Source organism: Kogia breviceps, chromosome 3, assembly GCF_026419965.1.
Source record: "Kogia breviceps isolate mKogBre1 chromosome 3, mKogBre1 haplotype 1, whole genome shotgun sequence".
NCBI classification, from domain to species: Eukaryota; Metazoa; Chordata; class Mammalia; order Artiodactyla; family Physeteridae; genus Kogia; species Kogia breviceps.
Window position 1 is genome coordinate 79,411,066 of NC_081312.1, and position 22,957 is coordinate 79,434,022.

Genomic DNA, 22,957 nt, shown 5'->3' on the forward strand with positions numbered 1-22,957 from the left:
AGATCAACACAGGAAGCAGTGGATTCACATCTCCCGCCTCACATTCACTCTGACTAACTGGACTGGGAGCAAATGTCTCCCACACTACTTATGTTATTCTCTCCCTCTCTCTCTCAAACTCTCTGTGACCAGCCTATATGATGTGATTCCACAGTCTGTACTTTCACCTCTCTGATAGTTCTCATACCTGCTTGCAGTACATGGGCACTAATGCTGTCTTTTTCGTAGAATATTCTAAACACAATGGTGCACCTTGGTTGTCTTTGGAGAGTCTTCTCCTTGCTTGTACAAGCACAGTCATCAGGTCTTCTAGAGTCCTGTTTAAATCAGGTGAGGACATAGATGGTGACATCCATCTTAAAGAAATGGAGATAGATAGATGCACTGGAAGTGGAACTGGAAGTCACAGCTTCACATTCAATTTGAAAATCCTCAGATATTTTTTACAAGGCAAAATGCTTCCTTCTAGATGGCTTATCTGCCACTGCAATGATGTGCCACTCAATAGCAGCATCTCTGGGGAGATGGGGAACTACCACTACCACCAGGATGCTTGCTACCTGTGTCCTTGGCATTGCCATGACACTCGTGTTCTTCCTGGAAATAAAAGAAAATAATCAGGATGTTGATGTCAGAATGGATCTGCTATAATTCAGAAACCGTATTAGGTTTACATATACACACCTGAGTAAGAATTTAGTCAATTAACTAATTATGTAATAAATGGAAACAGGTTAAATACAGGAGCTGTATAAAGTATTTTGGTTTACAGCTCTTAATTAATTAATTAATTAATAATTATTGCCCATAATTACCAATATGAACTACGAGTCCTATTATGTATGTTTGCATTTTGAATCTTTCTTTTAATGTCTTTGATAGAACCAAGAAAGAGAAAAGCTTAAAAATCATATTATATTCAAATATATATGTGGGCATAGACATTCAACTCAATTTATAACTTTACTCCCTGCATGTCATACAACTATAAATGCAAAAATATTGAAGAATTTTTACCTGTACAGATACACTCAGAATTAACCCCTTAAGGGAACAGTATATCATTTGTGGTGCCTTAGTTTGTGCTGTCATGCTTTTCATTGACTAGTCACAATTGAGGATAGTTAGAATAATTAACTGTTAGAAATAGTTTACTCTTTGTATTCCTTTGCATTTGAAAAAGACTTATGAGGAAAGAAGAATATTTTTATATTGAAAAATGCAATTTGTGTTGTATGTAAGAAATGTATGCTCATAACTACTATGATAGGTCCTTAGGTTTATTTTATCTATTTGCAATGGATTTTTGCAACTCTAGATTGGGAGTGTAGGAAAAAAGAGAATCAGTATAGAAACCTGGGATGCAACAACTTGATGCTTTAAATATCTCAGCATATCTAATTATAAACTTGCCACCTTCTCTACCAAATACATTTTCTTTGCCTTGGGAAATGTCATCTATCCACTCCATTGTCCAAGGCTGGAGAGCAGAGTCTTGTCCTTGTCTCTTCTGTCTTCCTTAGCAACTTCTCCCTACTTCATTTGAAGGAGCCCCAAGTCTTGTCATTTTTAACTCCTTAAATCACTTAAAATATGCCTATTCATTTCTGTCCCCTTACTTTTATTTTAATATAGGTCACTGTCATTTATATGTTGCTTGGATTTCTGTGAAGCCTCCTAACTGGTCTCCCCAATTCCAATCTTCAGTCTATTTGCTACACTTCAGCCAGAGTAATCTTTTTCTAAGATATATCTGCCTTTTTTAAAGAAAAGCCCCTGCATGCTTAACATCATTTAGTGACTTTTGACCTAACTTCAGACTCCTTAGCATGGTTTCCAAGGCCTTTCAGGTCTGGCCCCCGTGTACTTCAACCAACTCTGTCTGTCCCACCCCTCACTCATTGCTGAGCCATGTAGAATTAACAGCAGTTCGTCCACTCTCTGCTAACTTCAGTTTTGGAATTCTTTGCTCCCTTGATACAGAAGGCCCTGCTCCAACTTTGTCTACTTTAATCATGTCAACATTCCTGGATGTTAGGCCTCTGTTTCCCTGGGAATGTCTTCCCTGACCCTCTCATAGCCTCTTAAGCATGCTGTACATGCTCCAGTCACATCCATTCAGCGCTCAGCAAGTATCTGTCAGGTGTTTGCTGTGTGCCAGGCACTGGTTTAGGTGGTTAGGATATGTTGCTGAACAGAAAGAGATAAAGACCATTGCCTCCATGAAGCTTGCATTCTTCTAGTAACTTCATGGCAACTTATCTCACTGTTTTCCTGACTCTCTTCCTCACTAGATGAAGGCAAGGACTCTCCTGAGTTTACTGTATTACCATGATTGGTACAATGTCCAACTAGCAAACATTTGTTTAAAGAAATGAATAAATTGAGCAAATGCAAAGCAATATATTTCTTTTATCTTAGGTCATTAAAATTATTTTGAAGCCAGGGAAAACTTGTTTAGAAGTAAAAGAACCCAAACCTTTGACATTATTTGGGGAAATTTGCCAAATAGGCATATGAACATGTCTCTAAAATTAAATGTAATACTTTTTCCCCCTAAATTTGGTTTCAGTCATTGAGTCCTTCTATAACCTCTTTTAATTTCTAGGTCAATCTGCTCACTTTCTGACCAACAGAGTCTATAATGGAAAAATCAGTATCAAAGACAAAAACACTAGATGGTCTTCTGAAATAGAAAAATTAAACTGTTTGAACAATAGTATTAAATGTACACTTTCCATGGGCCTGAGATTACTTGGAGAAAAGATGTTTTTCCTGCAAACCTAAAACAGCCATGCTAAATTCTTAAGCTGTTCTTCAGAATTAGAAATAAAAATTTAGAAGACAAGGAAAGGGTTTTTGGTGTTTTGAAGCCTCATTGAGTTCTGTTTTTCCTAGATGAAAAGGAAAACCACAGCAATATTTTGCTTTTGATAAGAATATATCAGATGGACTTGAAAAATTCAGCAGTTAATTACTTATAAGATGATCTGAGGCAGGAAAAAATTTTAAGGTGACATAGAGTTGGCGTGTTTAACACTCAGGATTCAGGTCCCGTAATTCCTTAGCAAAAGAAGTGAGATTAATATGTGATTTTAAAAAATGGTCACTGCCTTCTAAACATATGTCTTTTTATCTAAACAGGTTAATATTTTCTGCCTCCAAGGTGCTTTACACTTACATACCTTCGCTATTCTTTTTCAAAGCACTGTTGGTTATTTCGTTTTTGCAGGGATCACGAGTCCACTTGATATTAGTGACTTACACTTTCCTCTGCTTTGTGAGTGTGGGTACTAGCCTTTTTGTATACCAATTTGCTTACACTGCAGTCTATGCTGGTAATACTGTACATTGCCTGACCTCTGAATGGAAAAATAATAATAAGTTAAAACAGTCATTTTACCTGAAGTCGGTAAGGCCATAACACTCACCCTGCTTTCAATTCACAGGCTCAATTTTCATCCACTCACTCTCGACTTTGAGAGGAAGGAATAATGACAGGTTACAGGCACTTTATTTCAAAATTCACTCACAAAGTTATTGACAAGCATCTTTCACAGAAACAGCTCTTCTCTCTGACCCTTGTGAGCTGTTTACATGAAAAATGCTCTTCGTTGTAGATTAATGAGAGTGGAACCTAATTCCACACCAAACATGTAGCAATTGCTTTAGCATCTCTGTTTTTGGTATGGGAACAAACATAGGGATAATTTGCCTCAAACTGCAGTCACTTCAGTCATAATAAAATCTCAGAGAATACTGTTTGCTTTCAACTTTCATTAGGTAAGCTGGGGCTGTTATTAAGGTACCAACACATAAATGTTATATTAGCACTTAACAGAAGCACAGCATTCTCCTCTAGGAGATAAATTCTACCCTTGTCGATATAATTCCACACTGAGTGCAGTAAAAGAGTTTGAAAAGATGAAATAGTGAGGCTTTGCACTTACAGGAAAAGAAATACCTTGTTCATTCAAGCTTAAAGGCCATTTTGCTGGCCCAAGGTGCTAGGGTACTGTTCAGAAAAAAAGTCTGAGAAACTCTCCTAGGTCAAGTCAAACATTGAGACAAACTTTCAGACATGTTCTCTTTGTCCAAGGTTGTTAAATCGGTCACTTTAAATTTCTGAATGCCTTCAACTGGCATTTCAACTCTGGGAAGAAATGTAAGAATTTAAGGCCAAGATGGAGTTCATTTCCAGAGAGCAAATGATAATCATTCTGTCTAAGCCACTGTACACACAACACCCACATACTTCTTTTCTTTTTTTTTTCCTTTTGAGTATGGTAAGCCCTTTTAAAATGTAAGGTATTGTGTATATCATTATGGTAGAGCTGTTTAAATTAAAACTGCCTTTATCCTTACTCTTACTACTATGCTTTTTGGGTCCTCTTAAAATAACTATCTCCAATTCAGGCCTAAGAAAAGTGCTGTCACACTTAGAAAAATAAAGACCATTTAGTCATCTAAAATGGAAAAAAAGGAAGGAGAGGGGCATCTAAAAGCATGGCTATTGCTAGGCCTACCTTTGCCATCATTTTTCTTCTTTCCTAGCCTTTCAAATTTCTTTAGCATACCATCATTCAATCATTTTAAGGTCTTTAAAGGAGTCTATTGTCATTTAGATTATTTAGCAACCTTAATTGCACAAAATAGTCTATTTTAACTACCAAATTCAGACCATCATGTTTTTCAGATGCCATGTGAAATGTAAATGTGACTATGTCCCTCTACATTTGTAAGAGACAATTAGAGACAACATATAACACGATTCTGCCTAAAAATGTTGGCAATAAGGACTGTTTGGCTTAAAGTTCTTTTCATAAGTTTAAATGTAATTATATTTGCCAATTTACATTACTATTCTACTAATCTGGGAAATCACTGTTATTCAGCCTTTCCCAGAAGGTTAATGCATTTCTGTCCACCCCTCCTTATATCCCTTGCATTCTGGTAATCCCCAAAATGGCCTGTGAATGTTTACTGTGTCCAGACTTGAGAAAACAAGTATTAAGTACATTTCTGCTGAAACTTCAAAGTCCATGGGTTTAACATATGTCCATTCATTTGTAACCAAGTTTTAAAGTGGTAGTTTTCATATATAATATTTACATGACCAAAACAATGGTTTCTTTTCAAGATCAAATTAAAATAATTTTCAATCCATAAATAAACAGTAATACATTTTTTAAAAAAACATAATTTGGGGGATAAAGTGAGAACTATTTTATATGCCCACAGTTTTAGATGCTGGCAAACATTGCATATGAAAGTTTATTTGGCTTCAAGAATTAGAGTGGGGTTTTTTTGATATATATATATTTAAGCAATAAATTTAGGACCAGAGCCAGCAGCTTCTCAACCATTTCATTGAGTGGAAATTCAGATAGACTTTTTAGAGAAAGTAGCAGAGGCCTAACATCTAATTAAAACACATAGTCAACTGCAAGCTCTTCACTAACAGAGAATACATTTTACATATTTCTGAATCCTCAGCAGGTAGCATGGTGCCTGGTACTCAATAAGTCCTCAACGAATGTTTCATGCTAACACTTTTCTGGAAGGCAATTTATATCGAATTTCCCAATGCTCATTCAATTTGACTCAAATTCCAAGTTTAGAAATGTAATAAAATAGAGATGTGCACAAAGGAAATAATTAGAGATATACAGGATGTTTACTGTAATGTTATGTATAATAGCAAAAATGGTTAACAACCAAAATATCCAACAGTGGAGTACTGGTCAAATAGATTATAGTATATCAGATAGTGAAATCTTTTTATAGATAACCTATTAAAAACCATGTTTGGAAAGAAAATTTAATTATAAGGGAAAATAAAATATATTGTGTGGGAGAGAAAGCAGATCAAAGAAGAGCAGGTACAATTTTTAAAAATGCATACACAATATGTGCGTGCATATATACATGCATACATATCTGAATGAGACAGAAAAAAATGATCTGTTATAAGGAAAAAAGACCAAGCCAACAAATGCATGTTTCTTGCAAACCCCTGCTGGCTTATAAAGATAGGTTTTGAGATGAGTCCTTATTTACTGAGTGGAGAGATCTGTGTGAGGATGCAAAGAGAAGAGAGGCTGGAGCTGAGGACAAGCCTGGCTCTGTGCAGCAGGACTAAATATGGGAAGGGATCTGTGGCAGTCGGCAGTTAATAGGAATTAGGGGCATGGCAAAGAACCCAGATGTCTAATGCAGATTCTCTATTGAGTTTTTCTGTGCAGTACATATTGTGTCCTTCTCCTCTGCCTCCTCCCGAAAACTTCAGCAAAATTTAATTTTTCTCTTATACTTTGTAAAGGTAGATTTTCTTTGAGGGGTGGCGACCAGGTGCTGAGTCCTGCTGAGGGACAAGAAGCAAGGCTGCCTGAGGGGCCCGCCCACATTGGGGATATCTTTATGAAGGAAAAGGCACCAAAATATGAGACAGTCATTAGCTGTGGGTACAGAAATAAGAAGGGGATTTTCATTTCCCTCTTTGTACTTTAATGGATTTTCCAAATTTCTGTAATGAATGTGCTTTACTATTATAATCAGAAAAAAGGTTTTTTTTAAAAAAATGTCAAATGAATAAGTAAACAAGTCAATAAATGAATGACTTTAAAAAGTGGTAGTTCTGGACTTCCCTGGTGGCGCAGTGGTTAAGAATCCGCCTGCCAATGCAGGGGACACGGGTTTGAGCTCTGGTCTGGGAAGATCCCACATGCTGCAGGGCAACTAAGCCCGCCAGCCACAACTACTATGCCTGCGCTCTAGAGCCCGCCAGCCACAACTACCGAGCCTGCGTGCAATAACTACTGAAGTCCCCATGCCTAGAGCCCGTGCTCCACAACAAGAGAAGCCACAACAATGAGAAGCCCGTGCACCACAATGAAGAGTAGCCCGCTCGCCACAACTAGAGAAAACCCGTGCGCAGCAATGAAGACCCAACGCAGCCAAGATAAATAAATTTTTAAATTTTTAAATTTACAAATAAATAAATTTATTTTTAAAAAGTGGTAGTTCTGAGAAAGACTCTGAAGTATACTCTCAAATGGAAATTGCTGTATTTACAATCAATATAAGAAACCCCAGAGCCTCTTTTCAGTTTTGGGTTGCCTTTGGAAATAAGACACTTGATTTTAGAATATACACACACACATATATTTTTGCCCAATGAGTTCTCCAAAGCCTGATTAGTCAAAAAATAAATTTGCTTACTTTATTTTCTTGAAAGAAGAAAAAGTTGGATCTTATTTTAGTAAAAAAATAATATATTAGTTGTGCCCACAGTTGAAAGTAATTTTTAAAATTCTATTTCTACGTATTTTCCATTAAAAAAGGGAACATAGCAAAATAAGCATGTGCATTTAATGAACTAATGAGTGCAGTTGTGCTGACATTACTGTTCTTCCAACTGTCACCTCCAATGCCTAAGAACATCGATACTCACCAGACAACTAGGGCTTGAATCCTGGCTCCACCATTTAACTGGCTGTGTGATCTTAGGACAGTTATTTACCTTCTCAATTTCCTCACTTGTAAAATGGGGATAACACCAATTCCCATCTCAGCATCATTATGAGAGTAATAGAAGCATTTTTAGATTCATCTACATGATCACCTTATATTTGGATACTGCCACATATATTTATGACTATGTTTACATTTGTGTTGATGCCAGTGAACACTGAAAGTACCAACAGTTACATGTTGCTTTTAGAATCCTTGCTCCAGTCTGTATTCCCCCCAGACAGTGTTAATTGCTCTGGGATTCTGGGTATCACTTAATTCCTACCTCTCTTATAGCTTGCCGGCATTGCCCTACCATTGTTTGTTTACATGTCTATCTACCTTACTAGACTCCACCCTTTGAAAGTGATGTTTGTGTCTTCTCTCCTTTTATATCCCTGACAGCAAACAGAGGCTTGAGCACCCAATCAATGTTTGCACTCAGTAAATTAAAAAAAAAAAAAGTACCAACGGTTAAAATGCTCATTTGCCACTAACATATACAAACATGGGCACTGACTATTGCAGTCATTCTTGTTCACTATTATTGCTCTCAGAGTCTTTTGTCAATTATAAGGACAAAACTCTGCTTTGTAGTAAAATTTCACCATTAAAAACATTTTAATAGAATAAAACTTTAGCTTCCTAACATTTAGTAAGTTGAGATTATGATTTGACATCAAGAAATTAATATTGCAGTACAGTAATGTACTACTGGGTCTTACACTAACAGGAAGAGAACTTAGGTGGACTAAACACATAAATGATGCCCTAGTGCCAAGTAGAGGCCAAATGATATCATGATATTCTGCTCAAAAGAAGGTTTTATAGTGGTTCACAAAGAAATAGTGGGAGAAATGAGTCCTTACCTGTCACATTGCAGTATAGCTATACCAGCCGGAAAAGAAGTCCAACCATAGGAGTCAGCACTTATTTGCTTAGGAGATACATTACGAGTCCTACTTTTTAAGTATTAATTTGCAGTAGTTCATTAGCAGTGTGTAGAAATAAATATATAATAGGATATCTGTTTAAATATATTTTTATTAATCCGTTAGGATTATTAAAATAATTGTTCTAAATAAAGATGTATATATTTGTGTAAATTATATAATTTTAAAATTAACTACAGCATATGTCACAATAAAGTTATGCCTTAATTATAGTTGTACTGGTTTTGTAGGTTTATTTTTATTTACCCTTTATGTTTTTGTTGTTGTATAGCTGATAAAAAGCTACAGGTAAAGGAGTTCATAGCTAGTTTTATAGTGTTACATGTACAAGTAACACTATAATAAAAAGAATACAGGCCACAACTGGACATCTGCAAGAACTTTCTCTTACTTTCTTTTTTTTTTTTAACATCTTTATTGGAATGTAACTGTTTTACATTTCTTACTTTCAAGAGTAAAAAGTTTGAGAAATGCTGTAGTAGAATAACCTGCTTTTCTTTGCAGAATGTTTCAAACCATGTTATTACCAAAAATAATGTGCAGATTTGGCTGAAAAGCTAATACTTTTGGCTTCTATTCAAGAAGTAGGATAGCTTTGTGGATGATTATTGACAAAGACAATAATAAGAGTGGTGAGGATGATTCTGCAAATCTAAAGATGAACATCCTACTCCCCATCGATAGGATGTGTGCTGATGTATACAGACCCATTGAGAATTTTCATCCACTTATGATAAATAAGATGCATTTTCAAGTTTCCAGTTCTACCTCTATAAAATGAACAATACCTATGTGATTGCTTTAGAAAGTTAAGGTGAGGAGCAAAGGAATGTGTGAAAGTTGAAATAGCAAGAGTCTGTAGCTATAAAAATGACATTATTATTTCATTAACAATCATCTCAGGGCCTATTTACTCTCTGAGTTCTTGTTGCTTTTGTTTGGGTGATCAGGCATAGGTTACGAGAGTTGGGCATAGGTAGTTCATTAGTTCTTGACTATAATAAAATACTATTGCTGAAACCTGATTGTTTGCAGAGGCTACACATCACTAAAACTCTGGGACTTTTTAGAGGACCAAAGAAGATTTCAAAGTAAAAAAAATACTGTTAAATCTCTTTAATAAATGTAAAGCATATTGGTGTAGATGCACAATGCAAAATGAAGACTATACCTCCTGAAGCTGGAGCCTACATTACAGAAACTGAGAAACAATTCCAGTGTTACCACCTGAGCTTCTGCCCTTGAATTGATATTAAGTAACCATATCACTCATTATGGCCTCTAATCTCCCTTGCTGATACCTTTTAATTTTTAAACAGTCCTACTTTATAAATCATATCCTGTTTCATGTGTTCTCTCAGCTAAAGAATTAATTTTGCAAGCAAAATATCTAAACAGTAAGCATAACAAGAATGAAACAGGTTAAAGCTCATTAGCAGCAGGGAGCAGATGTAGTAAGACTCTGCCAGTTCCCCTACATTTCCTTCTCAGCAGGGACTGGGCACCAAGCTGTGAGTTAGTTCTATAGCACAATGCTTGGCTGCTGTTTCAGCAATTGCACCTTATTGCTTCAATTATAATACTAAGAATTCACTTTGATTTTTGATTTCTCTTTGCAATAATAATGTCTAAAAGGACCCTGCAGAGCTAAAATGTAAAGTTAAGTACCAAGTGCCAGCTAATTAGGAGATTATAAAATTGTAATTGATAAGAAAATAATTATAGATTATAAAGTCATTTTATCTTTAAAAAAACATTAACTTCTTGACAAACAGAGGCACCAGACTCTGGATGAAATCAATAATTGCTCAAGTTAAATTTCCTTGAAATATCACGCAATATCTAACATTCAGTATAATGTTTTACACAGCTGGTAAAAGATAACTGTGTAAGGACCAAAGCAATAAATACAGTGATAAATATATAAACTAAAAGCAAATGAATTCTGTCAGAAAAAACACAATCTCAAATTATTAAACTAGGATTTCTTCCTTCATGTGCAATGTTAAAATAGAATCATCTTTTAGGAAACAGAAATATCAGCCTAATTGAAGTGCCTACAGAGGTGAATATTAGCAAGGCTTTATTTAAAAATCTTTTCTAGAGACTGGAATCCTTTCCTGGGGCTAAAAGTAGTACTTAGATGTGCCAAAACACTGTTGGAGAGACAAACCATCAGCATAAATTCACCTGCTAGATTCTGGATATCCAGAATAGATTGCTGGGACACAATTTGTTCAGCAAAATAAACACATGCTGTAGAATCCAATTCATGTAATTTCCAACAAATCAAACTGCAACAGATGTAAATGTAACAACTGATAAATTTATCTGTATATTCTTACAATTCTGTAAATTACTCTCAAAGCTGATGCTCTATGTTTGTTTGCTGTTTTTGTGTAGGTTTAGTTTTTGCAATGGATTCATTCAGCCACATCTGATAGACAAGATGCTTTTAGAAGAATGACATTAACAGTATTCTAGGAAAGCTACTCTAAACCTTTCAAAGAAAGAAAAAGAAACTAAGAAGTACAATACCTGGGGGAGTGGAACCCATATTCTGAATCTTCTAGGCTATGAAAATAAATTCATAATCCTTCTTCTGCAAAATAACAGGACTGGCATCAAAGCCTGGAGCAGATCTAAGCCTACAAGCAAGGTTAATTAAACTTGCCTCATTTCATGGAAATTAAAATGGCAAGGTGATGAGGATCATTATAGTATGAAAAGTTGACCTAAAAAGTAAGTCACCTATGTACTAAGGCTGACTGACTGCTTTGAATTGCTTGACCCATTTTCCATTGGAAAAGGAGAGAAATTGTGTTTCCTGACACGTCTTCTTTAATACAAACATTTTTGTGTATCTTCAGATACAACTGAGTCCTATGAGTTTATATCAGTTAGAACACACCTTTGGGAATGTGGGTTATTCTTCAAACTCAATAGGTTGTAGGTAACATTTGAAGTTGTGGTAACAGTCACCTAGGACTTGTGTGTCCTTAAAGGGTACTCAGACAATAGGTCACTTTGTGGTATTAGCATTTTGGTGTTCAGTTTCAGTAGCTCTAAACACAACTGAGCTCCTTTAGCCATCGCCAGCATAGATCGTGTGGGCAGTTTAAGGTTCTCCACTGGAGGTATGAAATTGAAAACTTCCAGGGATTTCTGCTTTAAGGTGTCACTAGATATTGACTAAGGGTAATGGAATTGAATTGAAAGAGATACATATGTAGAATAAATTGACAGAAAATACAGCTCTAATGTGGCAGAGAAACCCAATCCACAGCAAATCACACACAAAAACAACCAGTGCTGTCTGATATTCAACAGGTATGTAAACATGAACAACTGCTGACATTATTATCTACCTTTTGAAATAATTTCATCCCATCTGAAAAATCAAATGACAAGAAAAGAGTAATAACTACAAAGTCCTTGAAAGCTGCCTGACCACCAGGACTGAAGGGATGCTCACTGAAACACAGTTCTGCTGATTGGACTTGTATGAGGAGGAGACAACGGCAGGATACTCAAGGAACTGGAGTATAGCGTTCTAATGTGTGACACTGCCAAACAGAGAGGGCAGAGAAATGCTCTAAATTACTATTGAAGCAGAAACTAGGGCAATCTGGATTTCATTGTAGGTGACTATGACACTGGTGACAGAGCAGCCTGGTATGTAGCTACAAGGAATGGAGTTGTTGATCTTCAGTAAAAGAACAAAAAATTTCAGGCTGATTACTGCCTAGAAGACAGAGTTGCAAAAAGTGATAAACCTTTCAGGTGGTAGCTGCTACCAAATACATGACAATTTTCACATCAAAATTTCTGAGTGCAGAAAGTATTAAAAATCATAGAATTATTAAACTGTAGGATTGGACAAAGCCATAGTCATCATCTCTTAATCCTCTCATTTTGTAAGGGAAACAGAACTGCAGACAAATCTGCCTTGCTCACCAGTCAGAAGCAGAGTTAGCACTTGAAGCCACATCTCTGTATACTTGATCTAGCCATAAACCCTACTCAGAGTACATTTTAGATGCATCAGCTTTCAAATAGAGGTGTAACCTCTTAAACTAGAAGACAGCCTGTACACTTCCTTTGTATCTTCAAAGAAAATGTGGGGAGGGGTCAGTTTGCAAGGTATGAAATCTGTATACTCAATTAAAACCTTCAAGGGCTTATTAAATATATGACCCTGATGATAGCTTTGAAATTCTAATCCAGTTCTATCATTTTTAGTCTACCACAAAGGCTTATTTTGATCTTGAAGGACCCTTGGAGGTCATCTTGTCCAGCCCTTTCATTTCAAGGAGTAGGCTCTCTCTTAACTCACCTTCACAAGAGTAATCCTTTCTACTCTCTTTATAAACACTTCATTGATACTCATGGAAAGATGAATTATTTAGGCTTCTGGCTCTTCTCTAGATTCCCACCACTCTGTCCCTACCAGTTGAGTTGTTCATTTACAAATGATCAGTTGTCTTTATTCCAAACCTGAATATGCTACTTGCAATTGTTATTGGCATTTTGTACTTTCTCTTAAGTATTACATATTCCTCTAGAATATGAATGTAAAACAAAGCAGAGTTGTTTCTATAAAAATTAAGTTAAATATTCTGGGTAGGCTTTATAAAAGTGAGCTGTTATTTATAACGTTGTAAGTGTTGGTGAGGATATAGTGAAACTGGAACTCCTTTTCGCTGTTGGTGGGAATGTAAAACAGTGCAGCTGCTATGGAGAACTGTACGAAGGTTCCTCAAAAAGTTAAAGAGAAATACCATATGATCCAGAAATCCCACCTTTGGGTATTTATCCAAAAGAACTGAAATCAGAATCTCAAAGAGATACTGCATTTTCGTTTTCATTGCATCATTTTGACAATAGCCAAGAGGTAAGAACAACCTAAGTGTCCATCAAGGGATTAATGGATAAAGAAAACATGGTATATACATACAATGGAATATTATTCACTTATAGAAAAGAAGAAAATTCTGTCATATGCTACAATATGGATGAACCTTGGGGACATCATGAGAAGTGAAATAAGCCATTCACAGAAGGACAAATACTGCATGATTTCACTTATATGAGGTATCTAAAGTAGTCAAACTAATGGAAGCAGAAAGTAGAATGGTGGTTGCCAGAGGCTGGAGGAGTTGTTGTTCAATGGGTATAAAGTGTTAGTTATGCAAAATGAAAAAATCCTAGACTCTGGTGTGTACAACATTGTACACGACAGGCATCTTATTACAAGGTGTGGAAGGCACATGAAATTTAAACTAAGATTTGGGTTCAAAGCCTGACTCTAATATCTGCCTCATTAAGTTGCCTAGAAGATTAAATAGTAGGCTACCTGACTCATGGGAGGTGCTCAGTTTCCTTAAAAATATCATTGCATTGATTTACCATGATAACTGACAAGGAGGTACTATTATCCTTATTTTATAATTACACAGCTAATAATTTGGAAAGCCTGCATACAAGCCCACGTCTGTCTTTAAAGCCTGAGCCTTTCCACTATAAGACACTGTTTAATCATGGGGTAATTTTGAGTGGGATTTCAGTCTGAATGATTTAGCCACGTTAAGTTGTAAATGCACTGTCAATAGCTGAAAGCATTGATATTAACTGCTGAAGACGAACTGGACAGAATTGCCTAGTGGTCCATTTATAAGTTGGGGAATAGCTGACAGATGCAATGGTTTAAATTTCATTAGTGTTAAGTGTTTGTGCCTAGCTGTTTTTTGGGGGAGGTGGTCTATAATTACTTATGTCCTACTGCTTCTTGGGTCTACTTTTTTATTATTATTGATTTATTATATTTTATGATTTAAAAAGTAGTCATACAAAGTAATTTAATTTAAGGGAGTGTCATGGGCACAGTTCTACTTTTCACCAGTTAGAATTAGAATTCATGATTTCTGTCCACTATGATTTCAGAAAAATTGCTCTGGGATTTGAAGAAGCATTAAAAGCATGGTGTCAATAACAAAGTACTATTGTTATTAGTGTTGTTATTGTTCTGCTTTTCCAATTTGAAGATCATCATGGGTTGGAGATGACAGAAACAGAATAGGAAGTGAATGATGATGACTTTTTCTTTCAACTTTTAACTTTACGGTATGCTTCCCAACCAGTGAGATGATCACTTCTTTGTTTTAATTCTCACTCTAAAAGTTGCATTTAAATGACTTGTCGTGATTAAATTTTAGCATTGTCACCAGCTTTAGTTTATACTACATTTTAGTTTTTCTGTCACTATTCTTATGTTTGTACCACATAGGAAGGTAACTGTCTTGGTGTCCCTTTATCTATTTTTCTCATATTCCTTTAGCTTCTGAGATTCCATTCCAATGATTTAAGACCCAGAAAACCCCAAATCTAGAATTATCTTCTAAACTTGGAATTATCTTTCCCTGTTTTGACTTCTCCCTTGCATTTATTATGGCACTGATTATAATTTACAGTATATTTGCAAATTCCTTGAGGTACCTTTGTAATATTTTTCTCAAAAATAGTTTGCTCAAAATTTTGATGAATTTCAAGATGTATTATCAATTACTTTTTTTAAAAATTATTTATTTCTTTATTTTTGGCTGCATAGGGTCTTTGTTGTTGTGTGCGGGCTTTCTCTAGTTGTGGCAAGCACAGGCTTCTCATTGCAGTGGCTTCTCTTGTTGAGGAGCACGGGCTCTAGGTGCGTGGGCTTCAGTAGTTGTGGCGTGCGGGTTCAGTAGTTGTGGCTCATGGGCTGTACAGTGCAGGCTCAGTAGTTGTGGCTCGTGGGCTTAGCTGTTCTGTAGCATGTGGGATCTTCCCGGACCAGGGCTTGAACCCGTGTCCCCTGCATAGGCAGGCAGATTTTTAACCACTGTGCCACCAGGGAAGTCCTATCAATCACTTTTTAATGAAGCAAATGACAAGGAAAAATATAAATTCCATATAATAAGCCAGATTTCACTGTGTGTCAAAGGCATTTTACATCAAGCTGACCCATACCTTGAGGTATATCTCTTTGTCATAAAACCAACTAAGCCCTCCCTGGAGATAGCCCTTTTCTTTTTCTGTGCTGCTCTAATGGCAAGTCCTTCTTTAAGTAGCATCCCCAGAAAGAAGAATGAATTACTATTTTGCTTAAATAGTGATTGAAACAACCACCAGTTTTGAAGGACTTCTCTGATTCAGGCATTGTGCTTGTCAATTTGGAAATTCTATGAACATCTTCATTTCATAAATGATACAATCAAAGATGAGCATGGTTAACTAACTTGCTCAAGAAAGAGGCAGAACAGGGATACATATCAAAGTCCATTTCAAGTCAAAGTCTGTGCTCTTCCACCATGAAGAACCTCCTTGACACTCACTTTTCCCACTGCTAAGATGGATGTAACTTCTAATAAAGCTGGTGGGAATAATTTGTATAATTGATTTGTGCCCTGCCTTATTCTAGAAAGGATTTAAGACAGGAGTGAAACACAATCATGTACTCTGCTATGGTGAAAAAAAAAAGAGTTTTAGATTTTACAGCCCCAGTTTAGATTCCAGGACTCCTACTTGGTAGCTGTGAGAAATCTGTTTCCTCATTAATAAAAGAGAATAATACTACCTAACTCCTATTGTTGTTGTGAGAACTATAGGAAGTAACATGTAAAGCTCCTGGCTTAGTTGCTGGTACAAAGTAGATCATACATACTAGTTCCCTCTTCATTCTACCCTGTCCATTGACCATGACTTGCCTCCCTCTAAGAGGTGGTCCAATTTGAAAGCAGACTAGCTCTATTTTTCCCTATCAACAATTAATTTAAGTTTAATCATTATTTCCCAACAAGTGTCAACAGCTGGAAGTATCACTCCAAACTTTAGGGAAGGTCTTTAGTGACCACATCCTTCTTGCTACATAGGATAGAGCCATATAACCTGCCTGGGATTAAGTTTGAGTATTGGTCTTTACAGGGTTCTTTGCTGCTTCTTGATGTACACTAAGATACAGATAACTAATTGACAGTTTTATAAGACTATTGAATTTGAACATTTATAGCAACTCTACACAATTTTTATGCCTCTATAACACCAATATCATTCATTTATTTAATGACAGCATTTATTGAGCACCCACTATTTGCCAGGCACCATGACAAGAACCTGTATGATGATAAGGAATGAACATAAGGCAGGCAAGGTATTTCTATCCAGAAACCATCAACCTTGAAGGGGAGGGTGATGAAACAGATATATAAGTTAATACTGTAGCTCAAAATGATGTGCTATATTGAATTATATGAACAGTTTTCATATATAAAAGAGAGTGTTTCACACATTTGTAGCACTAAATGTTTATCTTCCATCTCAACACCAGTAACAAATACCAGTAGCAAATATAATGTAAGTGTTAAGAAAGTAAACATAATATCTATGATTAATTTCCAAATAGTAAAATATTTACATAAATTTGTATTATTGGGGGAGACCTTCAAGACGGCAGAGCAGTAAGACGTGGAGATCACCTTCCTCCCCACAAATATATCAAAAATATATCTCCATGTGGAACAACTCCTACAGAACACCTACTGAACACTGGCAGAAGACCTCAGACTTCCCAAAATGCAAGAAAATTCCCACGTACCTGGGTAGGGCAAAAGAAAAAAGAAAAAAAAGAGACAAAAGAATAGGGACTGGACCTGCACCAGTGGGAGGGAGCCGTGAAGGAGGAAAGGTTTCCACACACTAGGAGCCCCTTCACTGGTGGGGACGAGTGGGGGTGGAAGGGGGGGAAACTTCAGACCTACAGAGGAGAGCACAGCAAGAGGGGTGCAGTAGAGAGATTCCCACACAGAGCATCAGTGCGGACCAGCACTCACCAATCTGATACGCTTGTCTGCTCACTGGCTGGGGCAGGGGGCGGGGCTGGGAGCTGAGGCTCGGGTTTCAGGGGTCAGACGCCAGGGAGAGGACTGGGGTTGGCTGTGTGAACACAGCCTTCAGGGGGCTAGTGCACCAGAGCTAGCTGGGAGGGAGTCCAGGAAAAAGTCTGGAACTGCCTAAGAGGCAAGAGACCATTGTTTCGGGGTGCATGAGAGGGGATTCCTGCTCCATGTGCCCACAGAAAGCAGAGCACCGCCTAAACGAGCACCAGAGTTGGGTGTGAGCTGCAGCTATCAGCTCAGAACCCAGAGATTGGCACGAAACGCTAACGCTGCTGCCGCTGCCACCAAGAATCCTGTGTGCAAACACAGGTCACTATCCACACACCCCCAGGAGCCCGTGCAGCCTGCCACTGCCAGGGTCCCAAGATCCAGGGAAAACTTCCCCAGGAAAACACATGGCACACTCTCAGGCTGTTAAAATGTCATGTTGGCCTCTGCTGCCACAGGCCTGCCCCGCATTCCAATTGTGACTACCATACCTCTCCCTCTCCCTGGGCCTGAGTGAGCAAGAGAGCCCTAATCAGCTGCTGCTTTAACCCCCTCCTGTTTGGGCAGGGACCAGATGCCTGATGGTGGCCTACCCTCAGAGGCGGAGCCAAAACCAAAGCTGAATGCCAGGAACTGTGCCAACAAAGAGAAAGAGAAATTTCTCCATGCAGCCTCAGGAGCAGCGGAGTAAGTCTCCACAATCAACTTGATGAACCCTGCCTCTGTGAAATACCTGAATAGAAAATGAATGTTCCCAAAATTGAGGTTGTGGATTTTGGGAGCAACTGTAGACTTGGGGTTTGCTTTCTACATCTGATTTGTCTCTGGTTTTGTTTTTGTTTTTGTTTGTGGTATGCGGGCCTCTCACTGTTGTGGCCTCTCCCTGTTGCGGAGCACAGGCTCCAGACGTGCAGGCTCAGCGGCCATGGCTCACGGGCCCAGCCGCTCTGCAGCATGTGGGATCTTCCCGGACCGGAGCATGAACCTGTGTGCCCTGCATCGCCAGGCGGACTCTCAACCGCTGCACCACCAGGGAAGCCCTGTCTCTGGTTTTTATGTTTATCTTAGTTTAGATTTTAGTGCTTGTTATCATTGGTGGATTGTTTATTGGTCTGGTTGCTCTCTTTTTTAAAAAAATTATTATTTATTATTATTTTTAATTAAAATTATTTTTTTCCTTTTTTCTCTTTTTCTTTTGTGAGCGTGTATGTGTATGTTTCTCTGTGTGATTATGCCTGTTTATGTTTGCTTATACCATTTGTCCTAGAGTTCTGTTTGGTTTATTTGGTTTTGTTTTTGTTTGTTTGTTTTCTTTATATGAGTGTGTGTGTGTATGTTTCTTTGTGTGATTTTGCCTCTTTAGTTTTGCTTTTCCCACTTGGTATGGGGTTTTCTATCTGTTCATTTTTTGTTTTTTTTTTCTTCCGAGCCATGTGGCTGGCAGGGTCTTGGTGCTCTGGCTGGGTGTCAGGCCTGAGCCTCTGAGGTGGGAGAGCCGAGTCCAGGACACTGGACTACCAGGGACGTCCCAGCCCCATGTAATACCAATTGGCAAGAGCTCTCCCACAGATCTCCCTCTGAACATTAAGACTCAGCTCCACCCAACAGCCAGCAAGGTCCAGTGCTGGATGCCCCATGCCAAACAACTAGCAAGACAGGAACACAACCCCACCCATTAGCAGAGAGGCTACCTAAAATCATACTAAGTTCACAGACACCCTAAAAGACACCATCAGACGTGGCCCTGCACACCAGAAGGACAAGATCCAGCCCCACCCACCAGAACATAGGCACCAGTCCCCTCTACCAGGAACCCTACACAAGCCACTGAACCAACCTCAGCCACTGGTGGCAGACACCAAAAATGACAGGAACTATGAACAGGCAGCCTGTGAAAAGGAGAGCCCAAACACAGTAAGATAAACAGAATGAGAAGACTAAAAAATATGCAGCAGATGAAGGAGCAAGGTAAAAACCCACTAGACCAAACAAATGAAGAGGAAATAGACAGTCTACCTAAAAAAGAATTCAGAGTAATGATAGGAAAGATGATCCAAAATCTTGGAAATAGAATGGAGAAAATACAAGAAACATTTAACAGGAACCTAGAAAACTAAAGAGCAAACCAACAATGATGAACAACATAAAAAATGAAATTAAAAATTCTCTAGAAGGACTCAATAGCAGAATAACTGGGGCAGAAGAGTGGATAAGTGACCTGGAAGATAAAATAGTGAAAATATCTGCCACAGAGTAAAATAAAGAAAAAAGAATGAAAAGAATTGAGGAAGAATTGAAGACAGCCTCAGAGACCTCTGGGACAATAAATGCACCAACATTTGAATAACAGGGGTCCCAGAAGAAGAAGAGAAAAAGAAAGGGTCTGAGAAAATATTTGAAGAGACTATAGTTGAAAACTTCTCTAACATGGGAAAGGAAATAGTCAATCAAGCCCAGGAAATGCAGAGAGTCCCATACAGGATAAACACAAGGAGAAACACACCAGGACACATATTAATCAAATGATCAAAAATTAAATACAAAGAAAAAAATATTAAAAGCAGCAAGGGAAAAGCAACAAATAACATACAAGGGAATCCCCATTAGGTTAACAGCTGATCTTTCAGCAGAACCTCTGCAAGCCAGAACAGAGTGACAGGACATATTTAAAGTGAAGAAAGGGAAAAACCTGTGACCAAGATAACTACCCAGCCAGTATCTCATTCAGAGTTGACAGAGAAATTAAAACCTTTATAGACAGGCAAAAGCTAAGAGAATTCAGCACCACCAAACCAGCTTTACAACAATTGCTAAAGGAACTTCTCTAGACAGAAAACATAAGAGAAGGAAGAGACCTACAAAAACAAACCCAAAACGATTAAGTAAATGGTAATAGGAATATACATATCGATAATTACCTTAAATGCAAGTTGATTAAATGCTTCAACCAAAAGACACAGACTGGCTGAATGGATACAAAAACAAGACCTGTATATATGCTGTTTATAAGAGACCCACGTCAGGCCTACGGATACATACAGACTGAAAGTGAGGTGATGGAAAAAGATATTCCATGCAAATGGAAATCAGAAGAAAGCTGGAGTAGCAATACTCATATCAGACAAAACAGACTTTAAAATAAAGACTATTACAAGAGACAAAGAGGACACTACATAATGATCAAGGGATCAATCCAAGAAGAGATATAACAATTGTAAATATTTATGCATCCAATATAGGAGCACCTCAATACATAAGGTAAAAGCTAACAGCCATAAAAGGGGAAATTGACAGTAACACAATAATAGTAGGGGACTTTAACAACCCACTTTCACCAATAGACAGATCATCCAAAATGACAATAAATAAGGAAACACAAGCTTTAAATGACACATTACACAAGATGGACTTAATTGATATTTATAGGACATTCCAGCCAAAAACAACAGAATACACTTTTTTCTCAAGTGTTCATGGAACATTCTGCAGGATAGATCACATCTTAGGTCACAAATCAAGCCTTGGTAAATTTAAGAATATTGAAATCATATCAAGTATCTTTTCTGACCACAATGCTATGAGACTAGATATCAATTAAAGGAAAAAAACAACTGTAAAAACTACAAAAACACGTAGGCTAAACAATATGCTACAAAATAACCATGAGATCAAGGAAGAAATAAAAGAGGAAATAAAAAAATACCTAGAAACAAATGACAATGAAAACACGATGACCCCAAATCTATGGGATGCAGCAAAAGCAGTTCTAAGAGGGAAGTTTATAGCAATACAATCCTATTTCAAGAAACAAGAAAAAGCTCAAATAAACAACCTAACCTTATACCTAAGGCAATTAGAGAAAGAAGAACAAAAAAACCCCCAAAGTTAGCAGAAGGAAAGAAATCATAAAGATCACATCAGAAATAAATGAAAAAGAAATGAAGGAAACGATAGCAAAGATCAATAAACTAAAAGCTGGTCTTTGATAAGATAAACAAAATTGATAAAGCATTAGCCAGACTCATCAAGAAAAAAAGGGACAAGACTCAAATCAACAGAATTAGAAACGAAAAAGGAGAAGTAACAGCTGACACTGCAGAAAGCTAAAGGATCATGAGAGATTACTAAAAGCAACTATATGCCAATAAAACGACAACCTGGAAGAAACAGATAAATTCTTAGGAAAGCACAACGTTCCAAGACTGAACCGGGAAGAAATAGAAAATATGAAGAGACCAATCACAAGCACTGAAATTGAGACTGTGATTAAAAATCTTCAAACGAAAAAAACCCAGGGCCAGATGGCTTCACAGGTGAATTCTATCAAACATTTAGAGAAAAGCTAACACTATCCTTCTCAAACTCTTCCAAAATATAGCAGAGGGAGGAGCACTCCCAAACTCATTCTATGGGGCCACCATCTCCCTGATACCAAAACCAAAGATGTCACAAAAAAAGAAAACTACAGGCCAATATCACTGATGAACATAGATGCAAAAATCCTCAACCAAATACTAGCAAACAGAATCCAACAGCACATAAAAAAGATCATACACTATGAACAAGTGGGGTTTATCCCAGAAATGCAAGGATTCTTCAATATATGCAAATCAACCACTGTGATACACCATATTAACAAACTGAAGGAGAAAAACCATACGATAATCTCAATGGAAGCAGAAAAAGCTTTCAACAAAATTCAGCACCCATTTATGACAATAACTCTCCAGAAAGTAGGCATAAAGGGAACCTACCTCAACATAATGAAGGCCATATATGACAAACCCTCAGCCAACATCATTCTCAATGGTGAAAAACTGAAACCATTTCCTCTAAGATCAGGAACAAACCAAGGTTGCCCACTCTCACCACTATCATTCAACATAATTTTGGAAGTTTTAGCCATGACAGAGAAGAAAAAGAAATAAAAGGAATCCAAATTGGAAAAGAAGAAGTAAAAGTGTTACTGTTTGCAGATGACATGATACTATACATAGATAATCCTAAAGATGCTACCAGAAAACTACTAGAGCTCATCAATTAATTTGGTGAAGTAGCAGGATACAAAATTAATGCACAGAAATGTCTTGTATTCCTATACACTAACAATGAAAAATCTGAAAGAGAAATTAAGGAAACATTCCCTTTTACCATCGCCAACAAAAAAAATAATATACCTAAGAATAAACCTACCTAAGGAGACAAAGGACCTGTATGCAGAAACCTATAAGACACTGATGAAGGAAATTAAAGACGATACAAACAGATGGAGAGATATACCATGCTCTTGGATTGGAAGAATCAACACTGAGAAAACGACTGTACTACTCAAAGCAATCTAAAGATTCAATGCAATCCCTTTCTAACTACCAATGGCATGTTTCACAGAACTAGAACAAAAAAATTTTACAATTTGTATGGAAACACAAAACTCCGATTAGCCAAAGCAATGTTGAGAACGAAAAATGGAGCTGGAGGAATCAGGCTCCCTGACTTCAGACTATACTACAAAGTTACAGTAATCAAGACAGTACGGTACTGGCACAAAAACAGAAATATAGAGCAATGGAACAGGAT

At 37.3% G+C, this 22,957-nt stretch overlaps 1 protein-coding gene across 1 annotated transcript in view; it reads right to left on the reverse strand.

Moving 5' to 3' along the window:
• Positions 1-286: 286 nt before the first annotated feature.
• DPH6 (diphthamine biosynthesis 6) overlaps positions 287-22,957 on the reverse strand; it is a 346,492-nt gene continuing 323,821 nt past the window's right edge. Inside the window, exon 12 of the mRNA XM_067028913.1 lies at positions 287-597. Coding sequence (XP_066885014.1) covers positions 444-597 — 154 coding nt within the window. The 3' untranslated portion in view covers positions 287-443. The remainder of the gene's footprint in view (positions 598-22,957) is intronic.